Source organism: Patagioenas fasciata, chromosome 3, assembly GCF_037038585.1.
Source record: "Patagioenas fasciata isolate bPatFas1 chromosome 3, bPatFas1.hap1, whole genome shotgun sequence".
Classification (NCBI taxonomy): Eukaryota; Metazoa; Chordata; class Aves; order Columbiformes; family Columbidae; genus Patagioenas; species Patagioenas fasciata.
Genome location: NC_092522.1, coordinates 109,514,280 through 109,533,893, shown reverse-complemented (window position 1 = coordinate 109,533,893; position 19,614 = coordinate 109,514,280). Strand labels below are relative to the sequence as shown.

The window sequence follows — 19,614 nt, the reverse complement described above, 5'->3', positions numbered from 1 at the left end:
GAGAAGAGGGACACGCAAGGTCTACCAGAGGACATCCTGGGATATCCGTACCAAAGGACATGAAGAAGGAAAGGAGAAAAGGGACAGGAAAGCTATGGAAAAGCAACAACAATTCACAAAGACCACAGTTACGGAAAGGTGGCTGACAAACCAGCGAGGAGAAGGACAGAGTACTCAACCTGAGACGAGGTTCAGCAGGTCATTAGGAAGACTGGCAAAGGAAGTTTCAGTTAAGCATGAGGAAAATGTCTGAAGAATTCCAGCCATGGGTTGTAAAATAGTACTACATTAATTGTAACCACAGATGAAAGAGAGAAGAGAAAGTATTTTAAGATGTAAATGTTATCACAGTCAGAGCTGCAGATTCTCTATGATGGGAAAAGTCGGTGCAGACTTCTGCATTGCTGAGAACAGGCAAAGTTTACTCACGTCTTCTCTTAAGAACTTTAGATTTCTTGTCGGCTGAATAAAACAGTGGTTTTTCACATCTCCACTGATACCTACCAGCAAGAGACATAACAATTGTTAGAAAAAAGAAAGTTGGAGCAAACAAGTAAAAGAATAGTAATTTCTTAAAAATACTGCTAGTATGGTAATCAGTTAATTTTCAGTTGTATAAGTTCCTTGTCACAGAAAATGATCATTTAATTAATATGCTAGATAAACATTATGATGTAAATAGAAAATTAAGATAGGGATTTAATCTGTTCATGCTAGCTTGCTGGATGGAAATGATTCCTGACCTTTTTAATTTCTGTAGGGTCAGGATTTCATGTAAAACCATATACCTTGAGAAAGAAAAGTACTTAAACACCTCTTACTTGGCTCTTTCTTCATCCAATTTCTTTTGCTCCGCATCCAATGAACATTTTATAACCTTGTACCACTTTTTGAACTCAAAATATGGACGACCTGAATAAAACATTCACATTTTAGGTTGGCAAGAAATTGAAGAAACATATAACACACAGCAGGTGGTCTCCATGCAGTCAGACCCTGTGTCTTCCACCTGTATGCAAACCTACCCTGAATTGTACATGCTTTAAGAAGACATACTTGATCTAACCATTCTGTAAGAAAGAATAATACAGAAATGTAGTGAAAGAACAGCATGCCATAAGAAGTGCAAGGCAGCTCCTTAGCTGAGAATAGTTTTAATAGGTTTAGCACAATACAAACCTTTTCCCTCCTTGCTGAAAGTTAAGGCAAGAAACTACCCTCTCTCTGTCAAATGAACTAGATCTCCATAACGTGAAGTGGCCTTCAGCTGTTTGAAAGTTGACTTCAAGGGATTAGTGAAACTATTTATCAAGCTTAGGTTTAAACAAATAAGATCTAAACAAGCTCAGATGTAAGATTTCAAACAGTTTCATCAACTCCCTGCTGTCTATCCTACCATCCATGAAACATCACAGGATGAACTAGACAATTGTGTTCACTTTGCATCAGCCTCCCATGTTTTTGAGCACAGGAACTTCATTCATTGATATGTGAACAAATATTTACCAGCACACGCAAAACCATTAAGGCATGTGGCATTCTAGCAGCCCATCTATCATCAACACTCCCAAGGTGCACAGGACTGCAGTAGAACAACCAGGAACAGTAAGTATAACAATTCCAAACAGAACTACGGTATAGATTTATATATTATATATTTAAAATATAACCAACTCCTATTACCCATGGGTGGATTATCTGCATTGAGAATTAACCAGGCTTTGCATTTCCCCATCACCCCCGCTGCACTACATGCGGCGCTTGCATCATGCTCCGCTTTGCCAGCCAGCTGTTTAAACTGTTCTGAAGGTGATTATATTGTTACAATCATAGAATCTCCTGAGCTGGAAGGGACCCACAAGCATCATCAAGTCCAACTCCTGTTCCTGCATATGACAACCCCACAGATCACTCCATGTTCTTATAGTTGAGCTTACATACTTTTTGTATTATCTGCATTTTGCTGTTCAAGTTATCCTGACACAAATACAGATGGACTCCAAATGCAACAGACAAACGAAGGGAAGAAAGATCCTTCAGCAGTTCTTAAAATTCAAAGGTGTGGGTACAACTTCTTTTATGAATTCCTTAAACCCCGAGGGCTTTATGTAAGTCCTCCCAAACCGCTGGGATGGCAGTTGAAGGGCATGGGGAGAAGGGCAGAAATTTTTATTAAACATCCTATGAATTATTAAGCCTCTGTCACAAGCAAAACCATTGTCAGAGACACGATGCTACACTATAACAACCGTATACCTGCTCGTCTGATGTTCATATGGCTGAGCTGACTGGAAAATGCACAGCTTTGTGATACACACATACATAAATACATCTCAATCATGTTTTATTTGAACATAAACTATGTTCGTGTGCTGTTCACAGAACATACAGGCACAGACATACTAGGTAACTGCAACCAACTGCTTCCGGTCCGTCCTGAAAAACTGTAGGAGCTGAAACACTATTTTTTAAAATAAAAAGACTAGAGAAAGGATAGTTAAATTTTAAATGGAGCCAACATAAACTGGATCTTGAAATCTCAGTGTTAACCATTATTCATTTCAGCACACTGACTTTGGGAAAACGCCAGAGGCAGTTTTGAGCTCTGGCACTCGTCAGCGCTCCAACACACATTCTCACATCAGCTCCACTGCGCAGCTGCTGTCACCCCAGCATTGCCAGGACAACATAGCACAGCATATACATCATTTTGCACCAGCTGATTTTAAAGTAAAAAAAATGGGCAAAGAAGGAGCTGTTAATTCTCAAGGGCAATGAGACTTGTTAATAAGGGAGAAACCCCATTAAGAGATCAAGGGCTTTGAGCCTCAGCACAACTTCTGCTCGTCACTATTACATGCTTCAAGTTTTCCAGGGAAATTAAAAGGAAAGACATAAGATCCAAACTAAGTTTGTGTATCCACTTGAAAATGAGAATTATCAGTTTTACTTAACAGCAATGACTATCTCCAGATCCAGCAGTAATTGTGCTCACACATGGCTAATGCCAATTTTACTATTGACTTAAATTTTCAGAAAGTAACAGCAGGGTCAAAATGGACCCAAAACTGGATGGAAGGCTTAGAAGATAAATCACTGTAATACATCTTTGATCTTATCTCCAACTGTGATCTGGATCAGGCCACGGAACATCTTCCTGAAGATTTATAATCTTTTATTTGGTCTTTCTGCCCTCAAAGAATCATGTTCACACCGTTATCTCCTCCATCTTAATTGCTGCTAGCTTTTTCACACTCTCTCAGGATTATTTGGACTAAGTAAGCAGATTACATCTGAAATATGTTACACACTAAGGCATTTTATTTAACAAGACTAAACAAGTTTGGATTTTATCATTAATGTGGTCTGGTGCCCCTAATAAGTATCTGCTATTTACTATCCAAATGTGTTCCCTCTTCACTGCATATCCATTCATCCTCACCTACTGTGCATAAAATTCTAAAATAAGAGGTGAACATGCACAAGGAAAAGCAGAAAGGTACCTAGCAAAATGTGTACCAAATTCCCCTATCCAGTACAATAAGAATTATGCAGGTAAACTGAGGCAATTTTATGTGAACAAGATCTGTTCTCTCTGAATAAAGATTTGCCCTAAAAAAATAAATGACAACACCACTTTTTGATGATCAATGAAACAAGTCTTTCTAAGCCTGATTACAAAGTTACTGCATTTACAAAATCATAAAGCTCCTTCTACCAGAATATTTATGTACCTTCTTGGTTATTTTTATTTCTTTCTTCAGCAAAGTCTGAAAGCAACCTAAAAAAGAAAAAAAGAGTAAAATTAAGGCTATTTTGTAGATCCAAATACTGCACTGTTCACATGAAGTTCAAACACAAGCAACAAAAATTACACCTTAATTTTTTCCAAGGTTCAGATTTTTAAAAATAAGTAAATTTGATATCTAAAATGCTTTCAGGTGTATGTTTTATGCTACTGAACTTAATCAAAATTCAAATACTATAAATTTAATATTACTAAAGAAAGAATGATCCAAGACAATCATTTGCACTATTTGAAATTTGGGCTTTGCTACAGATTTGCCTGTACACTTACCATTCATAGTGATCATCTAATAAAAACAATAATTTGAGCACAACTATAATAAGTGCAGCAGCAAGAACATCATATTTCACTTTTCTTGTTGACTTATTTCCAGGCACAAGAGTCAGGAAATCCGCTTCTCCAATACAGATCTTTTTCACCACTCGACAAGTCCAATTATGCAATTCATCTGATTAATACAAACAGAAATATAAAATGACTATGCTGAGACAAGCTAGAAGTACTTTTACAGTGCACATATGTTGGTCATTTGAGGAAAACAATGCTTACGTCTTTTAGGACCATTAGACAGAAATTGTTTTCAGGCTGAAAAATACTGGGTATTTTAAAAAATACTAGGCAACCTTCACTGTGCTTACACGGAAAACAGGTGCTACTTATTATATATTCACATGGAAAAACCTGGCATTACCCTGTGAAGTCTAATCGCACCCGCTAGCGCGGGTTATGCCAAAAAGATCCTGCAAAAAGATCCTACTACATCTCCAAGAGCAGCAGTGTGGTATCTGTATAGTCTCTTACTACTCTGTGCTTATTTTTCATAGATACAAATCCCCCAAATTTCTCACCTTTCCAGTTCAGCAAGAAGTACAGGAGCTGATTACATCACCGTTGGATTCCACAAAGGTTAGCAACGTATGACTAAGTACAACCTTAATCCAGCTGTACCTTTATACTTGCTTGCTGCTCACAAAGAGTTCAGTAGGAACTACTTTTTAATCCTTTTGTACAGAACAGTAAAAGCTGAACAAAATCTAGAAACCAGATTTTCTTATAAATACTTTCAGTATATTTTATTTTCTTTCAGATAATTAAAATGGCATTTTCATTAGTATTTAGTGTCCTAAGAAACACTGCTAATTGAATGCTTTTTTAGGAATTGTTAGACAACAACAGTCCTTTTCCAATGTATACAAAAAATGTTTCAATGTGATAAATAGCCTAGTTGTAAGGAAAAGTAAAAGACAATATATTCATCTTTTACAGTAATTTTCAAAGAGTACTTAGCTTTTTATTTCTCTGTAATAAATCTGAAAGTTCCAGATTTCTAGCTTTTTCTTTGATTCAACTGATACTCTAAAATCTGAAAAATAATGTGATCCTCTACAGGATCACAACCTGAGTGTAAATCTACAAAATCTGAATTTTTGCTCTGGAACTTCAGCCCTGAACCTGTTGGTTATCTTCTCTTCATTCAACTGCGAGTAAACAGAAAGGCCAAGTAGCTTTTTTAATTGTAACTAATTGCAAAATAAGACAATAAAACTCCCCAGTGACAGTGGTATTTGATAGGTAGTATGGTAGCCCAACAAACAGTTCACATACTAGGACTTATCGGTCTTTCTTTGGCAATTCAATACTCAAGACTTAAATTAAGGCTAAAGAAAAATATTCAATATTTATGCAATATATTATTTCAAAACTAAATCAGAAATCAAGTGAGATAGCAGCTCATTTGTCACACAGCATTGCTCGTTAACGCTAAAATGTAATATTATAGACTATATAGTCAATATTATATATGAGACAATTCCAGTGCTAAGGAACCACGTCTCAACTTCATGAATCGTTTAGTTAAACATCACGTGACTTCAACTAGTGCCTCTTAGTTCACATGGATACTGAAAGATTTGAAGTGAAGTATCCACTCCACAGCCATAGAGAGCCAGCACCAGAGTGCCCCTGCATATCTGGACCTATAATACATACTAGAAATGTTTGAGGAAGGTGCTTTCTATAGAAATTATCTTTTTGGTTCAAGCTTAAATAGGTATAAATTAGAAGGAAAAGAGTAGGCAATTTTGAAGCAGTAATTCAAGTCTTTTTCCTAGAGTTTAATAAACCAAAGAAATATTTTATCAGTTCGAGCTTGGGAAAATATTTACCAGGTAAATTAGCTTCCATCAAGTACTTCATGCACAGCATGTCTGGATGAAGAAAGCAGCTGTCTGTTATATCTGGAAAACGAGGCAGGTCTAAAAATGTTGCAAGCTCAAGCATTTTGTCGTATACTTCTTCATATACGGGCCATGACTGAAAGACAGAGTTAGAGGGTGTTATATATTTGCTCTATTCCCATATTTGTTACTGATTTAAATTTAGTTCTCTCTTTTAAATTATGTATTATTTAATACAGAATTATTTATACAGACTCTTTTAGTACTCTCTATGATGAAACGCACATGCAAGAATGGAGCCAGCCTGCAGTACCGTAGAGAGGAATGTGCTAGCTTTAAAGCTTATGAAATAAAGAACAAATATAGCAAGTTGCTTCAGACCTGCAACCAACCTATTACTTTTTTTTTTTTGTGAAGTGATCAGTATGTCTCCAGATGCTCCAAAATTGAAAGCATTGGAAAAAAAATATAGAGGTGCAACTGAGGGTGAACTCTCTGAAGAGCTCAGAGATCAGGGAATCGCAGGAGGGTGAAGGTTGGCAGGGACCGCTTGAGACCCTTGGGTCCAAGTCCCTGCTCAGGTCAGCCAGAGCAGGTTGCCCAGGACCACGTCCAGTTGGATTTTTAGTATCTCCATAGACAGCAACTCCACAAGCTCTGTGGAAAATCACCTTCAGTGCTTCACCACCCTTGCTGTACAAAAGAAAAAAGGTTTGTTGTTTGTTTGTTGGGTTTGGGCTTTGCTTGTTTGTTTTTTCCCCTCATGCTTAAATGGAATTTCTTGTATTTCAATTTGTGCCCATTTCTGCTCAACCTGTCACTGGATAACACTAAGGAGCATCTGGTTCTTCTCCCTTTCACGCTCCTGTCACATCATACCCCTCCAAGTCTTCTATCTCCAGGCTGAACAGTCCCAACTCTCTCAGCCTCTCCTCGTTTATAAGATGCTCCATTCTCTTCATCATCTTCATCTTCATGGCCCTTTACTGGACTCACTCCAGTATGTCCATATCTCCTTGTACTGGGAAGCCCAGAACTTGACCCAGAATTCCAGATGTATCTCGGCAGTGGTGCATAGAAAAGAAGGATCACCTGTCTTCATCTGCTGGCAATGCTCTGCTTAATGCTGTACCGTGTGATGTCTGTCTTCTTTGTCACAAGGGCACATTGCTGGCTCACATTCATCTTCACAGCATCTTGTCCACCAAGATACTCAGGACCTTCACCGAAAAGCTGTTTTCCAGCCAGTTGGCCTCCAGCCTGTGGTTTTTGCTCTGTAGGTACAGGACTTAACACTTCCCTTTCTTAAACTTCATGAGGTTCTTGTTGGCCCATTTCTCCAGCCTGCCGAGGTCCTTCTGTATGGCAGTGTGTCCATCTGGTCTGTCAACAGCTCCTCCCAGTTTCATATTGTATGTGAACCTGATGAGTTTTCAGTCCACCCTGCAGCAGTCCACTGAGCCAGTTCTTAACTCCATCACTTTGTCAATGAGGATGTTGTGGAATACAGTGTCAAAACCCTTTCTAACAAAGAACATCCACCAAGACTTCTACTCATCATAGGTTACCAAGTCAGTCAGATGATTTCCCTTTCATAAATCCATGCTGAGTAGTTCTAGTCACAGTCTTGGCCTTCTATGTTTGGAAATCATTTCCACATTAATTTGCTCCATCGTCTTCCATATTAGTATGCATATGATCGATATGAGGCTGTAAGGCCTTAATATCTCCAGATCCTTCTTCTTGAAGACAGGGGTGATGTTTGCTTTCTTCCAGTCCCCAAAAAGCTCCCTCAGTCACCACCAAATTTCAAAACTGGACAGTGTCCTTGCAGTGACACCAGCCAGCTCCCTCAGCACTTGTGGCAGCATCCCATCATGGCCCAAGAACCTTCATACCTCCAGTTTGTTCAAATATTCCCTAACATGCTCCTTCTCCACCAAGGATAAGTCTGCCTTCCCCACAGGTTCAAGGACCTGAGATTGCTGAAGGTCACTCTCAGCAGTAGAGATTGAGGCAAAAAAAAAGAAAGCATTCATCACCTTAGCCTTCTCCTTGGTCTTTGTGACTATGTCCCCATTCCCATTCAGCAGCAGGCCCACATTCTCTAGAACCTTTCCACAGAATCTTTACTATAATTTCATTAAAAATATATATATAAAATTCCATATTGGCATAGTTATTCATTAAAATAAATCTGCAATTCTCTTTGCAATACTGATGGCATGAAGAAAGTTTACCCGATTTCTACTGACGTTTTCCTGCTAGAGAAGAACATAACTTACAGACAGATTTTGTCATGCTTACTCAAAATGAACTCAGCAGGACCTGCGTAAGTATGGACTGTGAGACTTGACCCTAATTTCTTATATACTGGAACTGCTTTATTAAACATTCTTAATTAACTATATTTGAAATTATTACTTGAATTTACCTCTTAAAGCAATAATTTTTAGTTGTTCAGGCTACTTTACCCTTTCAAGTGCACAAAAAGCAATGCTTTATCTGCTTGTGTTGGTTCTATTTCAGCGGAACACTTTATCATGTATTCATATTTATCAAGTCAATTTGTGCATTTGGTACTTTCCTTTAATAGGAATTAAGCAGGGGTTTATACTTCATGAACCGGCTCAAAACTCTCCTCAACAAGAGCGAATTCAGGTTTCTGCCTTTTTTATAGACCAGATTAAAAACAGAAATCATGTTTACAACAAGAAGACTGAAATAATGTGTTTTGATTCAATCATTTGGTTTCATCTATTTCAATGTAAGCTATGTAGCCAATGCTCAAATGTTATTGTTTTGAATGATTGCCAACATTTCCTTTTCTTTTTTCAAATGGTCTTCCCTCAGAATGAAGTTCAGACCTGCTTAACGGTGTGAACATGTGCTTAAGCAAATGAGTAATTCTACTGTCACTTACTATTACATATGCAACTTTTTTTAACAGTTAGGAAGTTGTATCATGTTCAGTGTATGTTCTAAACAGTGTTAAAAATCGGCTTAGACTGCTACAGGACTATCTTGAGAAACAAGAAAAACAGGCATTACAAGACTCCTACAGAAGACAAGGCTCACAGTACTTACAATTCCTCTTTAAAAGCAGAGCTCAATTGAATACCAGAACAATCGTGGAACAAAAACTGCATCATACGTAAGTACTCTTGAGTGTATTTGGAGAAAAATTGAAGTCCCAGGTAATTCAAATAAAACTATTACAGAAATACTATTCCTAATTAGATATAAAGGAAATACGTTTTTCCCTTTAATGAAAAGCAGTTGAATTAGTAGCTTCTTAATAATATATCACAGATGAAAATAAATTAAGACACTGGGAATTCAGTAATCTGAAGCATTCCCATCCTCAAACATGAAACTGTCACCAGTGAAGTTATCTGAACAGTCTAATTTAACACAGAGGTACTTTAAGGAATATAGCCCTTAGTTGGACTACTCAAGGCAGAGACTGCACCACCTTGTACCCGAGCTCCTCTCACCACACCAGGGTAAGGAGACAGCTTTCCTGGCCCACATCCTACTGAATCATCCCCTCCTCCTCATGCCAAACAACAACTCTTGTTTCAAAGCTTTTGTTTGCAATCTAGAGAAGGCAATTCAGTTAGTTTTCAAAATGGCTAGAAAAAGCTCTTTGCTTTGCAATGAGAACGCGCGACTTTTTTTTTTTTCTTTTTGCAAGAGCGAACACAAGTGGTGTAAAATGTACAAATAAAAATTAGCACTGAGAGCTCTCACTTGGCCTATTTTAAAAAGATTGTTAACAGACCAAAACTGTTCTTAGTTGATATGTGTTCATAAAGAGATTTAAACATAATTGGAAGTGCAGACCTAGGACAGACACACTAATCCACCGTAAAGACCAAGCAAAGCAATTGCTACTTTCCAGGGCTTAACCCCCTGATTTCAGAACACCCACTGCAGTCCTCATGTTTCTACAACACAGCGCTGAGTCATGACGACGCAAGCTGAACCAAAAACCACTTCCAGCAGCACACAGTAATCTCTTGAACTGTAAACTGCAAGAGTAAGCTGGATCCAACACAAGATCCCATCTCAGCAGAACACATCACAGCAAAGGGCTGAGAGGTTCAGGGCTGCAGAGACTGTAGTGTGTTTCAGTAATCAAGCGCTGATGATTTTTACCAGTCGCTACATACTCTTTTCATAACCTGTTTAATTCTGAAAGAGCTGTGAGCTCGTACAGCAAATCTCTTCTGCAAAACTCCATATTGTACTGGGAGAGTTAGAAAGAACAACCAAATTCCACACAACAAACACAGCAAATGTTAGGACAATATTAAAAAAAAAAAAAGCAAGATACAGCAAACAAAAAGCTTCAAAATTAATAAAAGTTATCATGTTCTACCTAGCTATGTACCTCTGCCAGAAAATAACCTGATAAAACAAGCTGCAGTGAAAGTCAAGCAGCAAATCTACTAAGGGAGCATGACCCAGAGCTGGGGCCTCCTTTGGGTGACAAACCTCTGCCTCCAGCACCCTGAGATTATACCCCAAGGACAAGAGGGGACAGCGTTAGACCACATGCCACACACTCTCCAAGTAAAACTTTTGCTTATCCAATCTCAAATTAAAGAATTTTGTGTTAACGCATTTTCAAGTTGTGTTTCTGTGCTAAATATGAGGACAACTCCCCCATCCATCAGCACGTGCAGTTACTGAGCTCTCACCCCATTTGGAGAACTTGGGAAACACTCTGCATATAAAGCTCAGTTACAAACCCTTGGGGGCACTTAATAATTTCAGGAAGAGTGTCAGAAAAATCCCTCCAAAGTTATGCCACCCGCCAGCCTTTTCAGGTGTGTCGCAAGCTGGGATTTCTTCAAGTCTGATCAACAATGCTGACAGAGTCTACAACTTGTCTAGATTGGGTACAGAGGTTACCGAGAACTCTTCTTAACAGCTTTGTCTTTAAGGTCTTTGTATCTTATTCCCACATGTGACACATAAGGTAGCTTCAGGTCTTCTCCAGAAGATCAGTACTACTTGCGAATACTTCATTTTCTTTCCCCCCTTCTGACTTCAGCTGAGCACAGGAGAACAACACACACACTGTCGAGGTGGTGAAATAAGTGTCTACAACATTTTCATGACGATAAATATTCATTAGACTAATAAAATGGGTTGCCTTTATCTTTCAAAGTTACATGGAATTTTTCACCTGTATTAGAAAAGAAGAAGGTGGTTTTCAGAAGCAGATGAGCCAAACTATTAGCATGATAATCAGATCGCAGTAACAGGTAATTGTTTCGGGTAAGCTAAGATTGCAGCCTCTCCTACTTGTTTGGACAATATCAGAATGTTGCTGATCAACAAGTAGAAAACAGTGCGCATTGGCTGGCTTTCTAGATTAATTTGCAGACTCCATAGCTGCTTCTTTTAAATGTTGTCTGACTGACTCTCTTCTGAGATGACTGTACAGGCCGTTTCCTTCTCCTGTATCAGGACAATATCCCAGCAGGCGTTACTCATGTATTCACAGTTCAGTTTTATTGTGATAAAGTTCTATCCTTTTAAAAAAGAATTATAGAGTTGTTTTATATTCTCCCTTTTATACTTTTTCTCCTCCATCCTCCTCTCCTGTTCAGTATTTTTTCCACAGCACAGTTCCTTTCCTCGTCATTCTTCCACCTGTGAATTTAATCCCAGGAACCCTTTCTTCCCACACCTGCACATTCTCTAATGCTCTGCCCTCACCTGTGGCTCATGTTCAGCAGTGGACATCCTTCCCGAGTGATTCTTTTAATGATCATTTAATACTGGAATCTAATAAGGTCCGACTTAATTTGTTATTGGCTTTTTGTAAGTCTCTGGGAGTCTTCGACTCTTAAGAGTTTAGATATGGTTGCAATTATCGAAAAAACAGCAAGGCTTCATCATTTTTAAGATGACAAATGCAAACTAGACCAAGTTTGAAAAAGAGTGTTCTGAACTTTTCAGGAAATGGACTAAGAAAGCTAATTTAACTTGAAGGTTTAGAAAATATCAAGTTGTGAGAGCTGGAGAAAGCGTTTTGCAACACAATCCAGCATTTTGGTTCAATCCTTGCATAAAGCAAGGCATGTCCGTAAACCAAATTATATTTTCTGTAGGAGTAATAAACCAAATGGATGCTCCAGGGTGTGTAAACATTTTTGAATGCAGCCTGCACTGAAACACACATTCCCAGGAACCCAAGCTAGCTCTACATTTAGGTAAGGGAAAATCAGGCACCAACATTGAGCACAGCAGCCGAGTGCTCTGTGAAGCCTGGTTCACTTTACTTTGCTTCTGCTGCTGGACTGGTTCAGATATATCTGGTCATCTGCAGCATAAGGCTGATGTGGGACGACGCCAGCCACAGTGCACGCAGGTTACATAAAAGAATTGACAGTACAGACAATAACTCTATCAACTGTGAAATTTACACCCAAATGAGTATTTTAAATTGGATGAAACGACCTTGTGAACCAATCGTTATGTACTAGATCCTTAATGTGGCTGGCAAGCCAAAACTCCTAGATTACTAAAGATTTTTCCTCTATATTTTTTGTGTACTCTCACAGTATTACCAACCTGGCTACTTCCCATACAGACAGACACCAACAAATCTTGTTGATGTATATTTTTTACACCACATTTGTTTTTCCCCTCTATCTACCTCTCAAAGGACCATCACTGTCCCACCTGGAACAGCAGCAAACTAATGGAACAGCCATCGCACAAAAATTAAACGAGCTTTAGCATTGTGTATTATTGTGAATACAAACTTTAAAAACTGAGCAAAGCTCACTAAAGCGTTTTTGCTATCTAAGCTAACTGGAAAAAACTAATGTAGTCAGCTCTGTTGCACAGTTAGATTCTGTGTAGTCTCTTCATGAATGTCTTGTCAGAGCATGGGGTATACAGAAAAGACACACAATGTTTAAAGGGAATCTTTAAAGGTCCCCTCCAACCCAAACCATTCGGCGATTGTATAACAGTGTGAGCACTGTTACCACTGCTGGACAGAAGTGTCCCAGACTTGTGAACTGCTGGTGAGTCCCCAGTGTGAGGGACCGGGGAGAACCTCTGTGCCCTGTGCTGATGTGCTTCCCCAGGTCACCATCAGCAACAGGAGCTCCGACTCAATGAGCCTCGAGTTGGACTCGGAGCAGCCACTTTTCTGTGGACTAAGGGAGCTGATACGTGTCTTCAAACTCTCATATCCATGAATCACATACAGATGCTGATGTAACAGCGAGAGGGTGTGCCTGGAATTATTAAAAGGGAACCAAATGACAAGAAGAACAAAGACAGGTGAAACTGCTACAAAAATCCATTTAGATAACTGCTAAGAAATACACAGCTCATGAGACTTCTTCCACTAGAAAAGACATAAAGAGACCAAGCACACAATTAAAGTTGCTGCGCTACAAGCCTGCCATCAAGCAGAAAGGATAACTGAAAGGTTAAGACAGGAAAACCAAATCAATTTGTCCACCTTGAAGATAGGTAAACAGGTTGCCCAAATCATCTGACTGGCAACAAATGGGCAGAAGAAAAAGACCAAAAAAAAAAGTCAAGATAAGATTTGAAAATCATGGAAGTCACACTGGCAGTCTCTCTCTTGCCTTCTTCTTTGATAACTGTTCCAGCTGAAACAGCTACTACATCTTAAAATCCCAAATTACTACTGCTCATTGCTGCAGAACTTAGATGGATCTTTGTACAGAAAAAGAGATTTATTTTAGAAGATGACTAAATAAACAATGTTTATGCATTTTTGACAGAAAAAAAAATATATGCGTGCTACGATATTACACTGCATTAAAGTGACACAAGCAGTTTTTACTAAAGAATTTAAGACAGCACGTGGATGAGCCAGCAACTCCCACACAAGAGAAAAAGCTAACTGACCATCAAGTACAGAGATACTCCTTCCCTAGCAACAAAAGAAAAAGAGAATAGATTTTCCTTGGATGCAGAGCAGACCTTTTAATAGGCTACTTTCAGAAGAAGACATCTTTTTCATTACATGATTCCTGGTTAAAGTGGTTTTTGAATAAATGACTTTCAATATTATTAAACCAATAGAGATGTGCTTGAGCGTTAGCCTGTTCACGCTTACAAGCTCTGACAAACATAGCTTTTCTAAAAAAAGTAGTCTTTCTACAAGTTGAGATTGTAATCCAGTTAGGAGCTGAACTGTCATAACGTGTTGAAATATAAGAGTTTGGGAACAAATTTTATTGAATTTCATAAATATTTTGGTAGGTTTGTTTTCTTTCTTCATTAAGTAATGCTTAAAGACATGTATGGACAAGCTAGAGTTTCTGTTACACAACAGCAAGCTCCCATGATAAACTTGATTACAATAACCCTTTCAGCAGTGAACTTCCTCCTCGGCTTTTTTTTTTCCTTTCAAATAAAAGCCTCGCCCTTGATTCTTTTCATTCTGCACTGCTGTCTATCCTGAACAAGTACTGCATGCACCTGTTAAAATGCACCAAAAATACAGAGTTAGACAGAAAATAAATCCCACAGACAGAAAGACACCCACCTCTAACAAAACTATGATTACAAGGTATCTCAGAACACCAACAGACCAACGCAGGAATTGCTGCTTGTTTTAGAAAGTAAAAGCAGCATAACTGATTAGCAGAATTTGTATGGCTAGAATTTTATACCTCTCAGAAGATTATTTTAAAATAAACAAGAATAACTGGCTTCTAGCTTAATTTGAATTCTTTAAATAGTTACCACCAAAAAAAAAAATCATATGGCAATTAAGCTCATTCAAATTTTAGTCAGGAAAAGAGGCTCTTGCACATCAGACCTTGAATGTTTTTGTTAACAGAAAATGACCTCAGCAAACAGAGGAGTTTGTCTAAAAGCCAGTCTGGTGGATACACTTTCCAGGGAAGCAGAAAGCCATTGTCATTCCAGTCTGAACACTCTGGGAGAAAACAGAGCAAATATTTTGACCTACATTCAGGAGTTTATCAAGAGATTTAGTCAGAGTTACTCTGTTTGAATGAGACCCAAACTAAAATATAAACATGAAATCCCCAAAACCTGGAGCGGGAGGCAATCCAACAGCAGCAGCTTCCCGTGAGCTCTGTGATGACCTGAAGACGTGGGTATTAGCCGGCAACAGATTATTAAGTGATATGAAATCCTTTTGAAAAGCCAGTGTGGAGAAAAAAAAAAAAAGAAAATACAGGGATAACTTCACAGGACTTAGGAAATATTCAGGTTTCCTCACGCTGGTGCCACAAACCCACCCCATTGCCTCGGGCAGGTCTCTTTGTCCCAGTTTTGCACCTTGTGATGGAGCAGCACAATCGCCACCCCCAGAGCCCGGCCCCGGAGCTGCCGCCACCGTCCTGTGACCGGGGGAACAACCAGTGACAAAAAGAAGAGGGAGAACCAAATATTCTGCAACTGCGCTGGCTTGCATGCCGTGCGCTAACGCAGCCTTCGACTCCCACGTTAAACGAAGAAAAGGAAAAGATATATGGAGCAGCTCATTAACCTCTGCATGTTAAACTGAGACGCTATCTTGGTTTAGAAACAATACGAGATGAAATGATTAATGACTACGCCCTAGTGCGCTTAGGCGTAAGTCTCGGCTAAAAGCAAATTCATTCCAGTAATTCCTAAATTCCATATGCTTCACTTTAAAACCTTAATCGCTATTCAAAGACATGAAAAGAGAAGTTAGTGTTAGCTTCACCTATTCACAAATCCATGACCTGTGCTTACTTTTAGGGCCAAGAAAAATTGCACAGAAATGAAGGCTGTTCAGAAATATTACAGGTGAAGTACAAAAACCCTTAAGCTGCCATATCTCTGCCATTTCAGGATGGCTCCCCCATGACCTAGAATTTATTTACTCTTACATGGCTTTTCATGTTTCTTCTCTTGCCACATTTCTAGGCCAGACTTCTCGCAAGTGCTCCTTCTTTCTCCTGATGTTGAGATCATCACTACTACTCAACAATAAGAAATTTTACCCTGTGACTTTTTAAACAAGAGATTCCTTTAGTTCCTCCATTAAAACAAACCAAAGGATCACTAGAAAAATACAAGCATGCAAAATCTTTTATCAAAAAGCAAAGTTTTTTCTTAAGAAACCTGTAGCTTTCATTGCTTAGGATTTTTTTTGCCATAGGCTAGAGATAGCCCTTTTATGCAATGATTTTGCATACTTCTACCATCTAATCATATTTCAACATTTCCCAAGTTGAATAAGAAACATGCCCAGATCTCTAAATCTGAAACTTTAAAGGATGGTATTTAGTTCACTTAATGTGGCGGCTTGAACTATGACTTAAAAAAAGAGTTGTTGTGAGATAACTAGTTAATGAAAAATGAAGTTTTACGATCCGAAAAAAAGTCTCCCTAGAACACAAAACCCACAACCTGAAACTGGAACTGAAATCCCCAAACAAACAAACAAACAAAGTGTCTGTACCACACCAATCCAAGAAGATCTATTTAGCCTTGCATCCAGCAGCGAGCAAGAGAGATGCGTAGGGAGGAATTTCAGAGCCAAGGAGGCCACAAGCACACGACCAAATGTCTGTGCAGCTTCACACCATTGGTGGCTGCGTCAACAATGAGATCCCCGCACTTTTTCATTCCAGATCCCTTTTCCTTCATTGCATTTGGCCAGTCATTATCTGGCCCTCTTAACATCCAGAACATCCTAACGTGAGGAGTTATCACCAGTTACCCACAAAACGTAGGGAGCCGTGTTTCCTGGTGTTTGATTCTGAACCTGCAGACCAGCAAATTCTTCTGACACCTCGCAGTCTTTGTATTAGAAAAGACCTTGAACAGTTGCTTCCTAAACAATATATCACCCCAGTGTCCTCTTCGGCACCTCATCTTTAGGCTGAAAGATAAGTAGATAATATTGTCTCTTGAAGGAAAATTGTCCCAACATTTAATGATCTTTGTTGTGAGTCTCTGTACCTCTTAGTTCTTCAATAACTTTGCTAAGAGGGAGGGTAAAAAAAGAAAAAAAACCCAACCAGAATTCCATGGAGTATTTAAAAATATGGGTGCATGATAGATTTATACATTAACAAAAAGCTGATGTCCATCTCCTTACTGCAAGTCAGGAGTTATTTGAAAGTAATTCCAATGTAGCTGGGCTACAACAATGGCATGTTTGAAAACAGCACCGTGAAGGGATTACAGAAACATGCATAATTAATATCACAGAGATATTTAAATCAAGGCTGGCACATGAACGTAATAGCATTGATAACACCAACTTTCAGAGAATGCTATAGATTTTATTATTTAAAAAATAAAATTTCTTCCTATTTAACAAACATAATAGCATGGACCAACCAACTTTATGGGTGTGCTTGGACACAGAACAGATATTGGTGGAAAAAAAATATGTCCTTAGACAGTGGGACAAAAACCATAAAGCCATAGAACAGTGATTCACTTCATCTGCTCCTCCTCGAAGAGTACTATAATTAGGAGACTAAACCCACACCCAGAAGTAAAGAAACAGAGCACTTTAAAAATACTGTCAATTTTATAAACTTCTATTCACATATCCAAACTCTGTAATGAAGTAAATGCTAATCCTTCTGCTTTTAAGCTGATGAAATTACAGTACCATAAATAGCATGTTTGATATAAAACAATCACAAAGAATCACAGAATCATAGAACCATTTTGGTTGGAAGAGACCCTCAGGATCATCAAGTTCAACCATAACCTAACCTAACTCTAGTACTAAACCATGTCCCTAAGAACCTCATCTAAAGGCCTTTTAAACCCCTCCAGGGATGGTGACTCCACCACTGCCCTGGGCAGCCTGTTTCAAGGCCTGAGAATCCTTTCCATGAAGAATATTTTTCCAACATCCAATCTGAACCTTCCCTGGTGCAACTTGAGGCCATTTCCCCTTGTCCTGTCACTTGCTAAATATATATCAGTTCCTAAAATAGCATTTGCTGTATGGAAGCACTCAGCCACATTGCATTCAATTTAGGGTACAAACCGAGGAACAATACCAGCAAACCTGAAGAAGGCATTAGCCCGAAGACCAGGACAAACGCCTGTATTTTTAGCGATGCTAGAAACAGTCATTATGAGATTTCTAAGGATCTTCAGTGGCCAGTATTACAATTTTATATAACTCTGCTAGTTTACCCTGGCTCTACACAGGCAGAAGGGCAGATCTGAGCTGTCTGCTCTGCAGCCATCCCCAAGTGACAATGTCCTCACAGACATCGTGCTTGCCCCTGACTGCCTCATGGCTTGAGCATGCAGTATAAAGCATAAACATTGATTCAAAAGTACTTAGGCTTTGTTCTTGGTGCAAGGTGGGAAGAACAACCACTGTGAGCAAACGCCGCATGCAAACTCTACAAGCTTGCCCAGCCCTCCAGGTAAAGAGCCGAGCGTAGGCAAGCAGGGAGAAGCATCAGTTCTCTAATATTAAACAGCCCCTCTGCTAATCTCTGTCTATCCTTCCTCAGTATCTACATGAAGTTATCTAATGAAAATGCTCTCAGTAAGTGAGAGAGGTGACTACTTTTCAAAGCCTCCCAAGGAAGATCCTATCTGTCTAAGTTTAGGCACTTCAAACACAGTAAAATATTTTATGAATTTGTGATACGCTCCTGACTGTGGGAGACAAAACAAAACAGAAGCAGTTCAAAGTATCTAACAAGAAAATGTGAACAGGTGTCTCCAATGTGAATAAGGCAAGCAATTCACTTAGATATAGAAGCGGTAGACAGTTTTCATGTGTTATTCAGTACTGTGTATTCAAAGAACTAGTTTTCAAGAAACCTGTCATACTGATGCTACTTCTGGTCAGAACACAGGAAAATTATCCAACCAATATTAGCAGCATAAATTGCATGAACCCCATCCTCAATTAAAGAGGACTGAATGCCAAATTACTTCCAAAATGAGCCATCAGCCTCGAAACCTGAAGACTGCAACCAAGTCCTAGTTTTGGTTGCATAAGGCTGGTAATCGTCAAAATATCACTCAATCTTTCCTTAATCCATGAGAAACTCTCCAATTTTATGTCTTCCTCCAGGCTACCTGACAGTTCTTCTGCCCCCAACATTCACAGGGAAATCAGAATCAGGAGGCGTCTTGAACTACTTAAACTTGTCCGCTAAATTTACAAAACAAAATGGCTTTTACTATGCTTGAACAATGCCGAATTCATTCAAATACATTTTTGTGGCACATCCCCATTTAATTCAAACCAGTTTTTACCGAGCAACTGAGTTGTTAGATGGTCACAAGGCAAAAAATGTCTATACAACACAAGTACTAATAACTGTACTCCAATTATAATGTTGCCTGTAACTAAGAGAATCAGAAAGAAGGTTGAAATCTGAGCTTTGATATCTTCAGCGTTCTTGCCATAGTAAAACTCCGCAATATTTAACCATATTGTAACACAAACGATTAACGTTACACATTCCTGTGTAGCCTCATCTGGGTGTTCCTGCTCCGGCAGGGGGATTGGACCAGATGATCTTTCGAGGTCCCTCCCAATCCCTGACATTCTGTGATTCTGTCATTCTGTGATCATTTTGAACCTGGAAGACAAGTCCCACACTGGGAAGCACTGCA

General features: G+C 38.9%; 1 protein-coding gene across 1 annotated transcript in view; it reads right to left on the bottom strand.

The window, feature by feature from the left end:
- The window catches only part of TAF1B (TATA-box binding protein associated factor, RNA polymerase I subunit B), a 49,434-nt gene that overhangs the window by 7,104 nt on the left and 22,716 nt on the right, over positions 1-19,614 (bottom strand). The window contains 5 exon segments of the mRNA XM_065835532.2: positions 430-500; positions 822-912; positions 3,735-3,781; positions 4,079-4,256; positions 5,974-6,121. Of these exon segments, the coding sequence (XP_065691604.2) occupies positions 430-500; positions 822-912; positions 3,735-3,781; positions 4,079-4,256; positions 5,974-6,121 (535 nt within the window).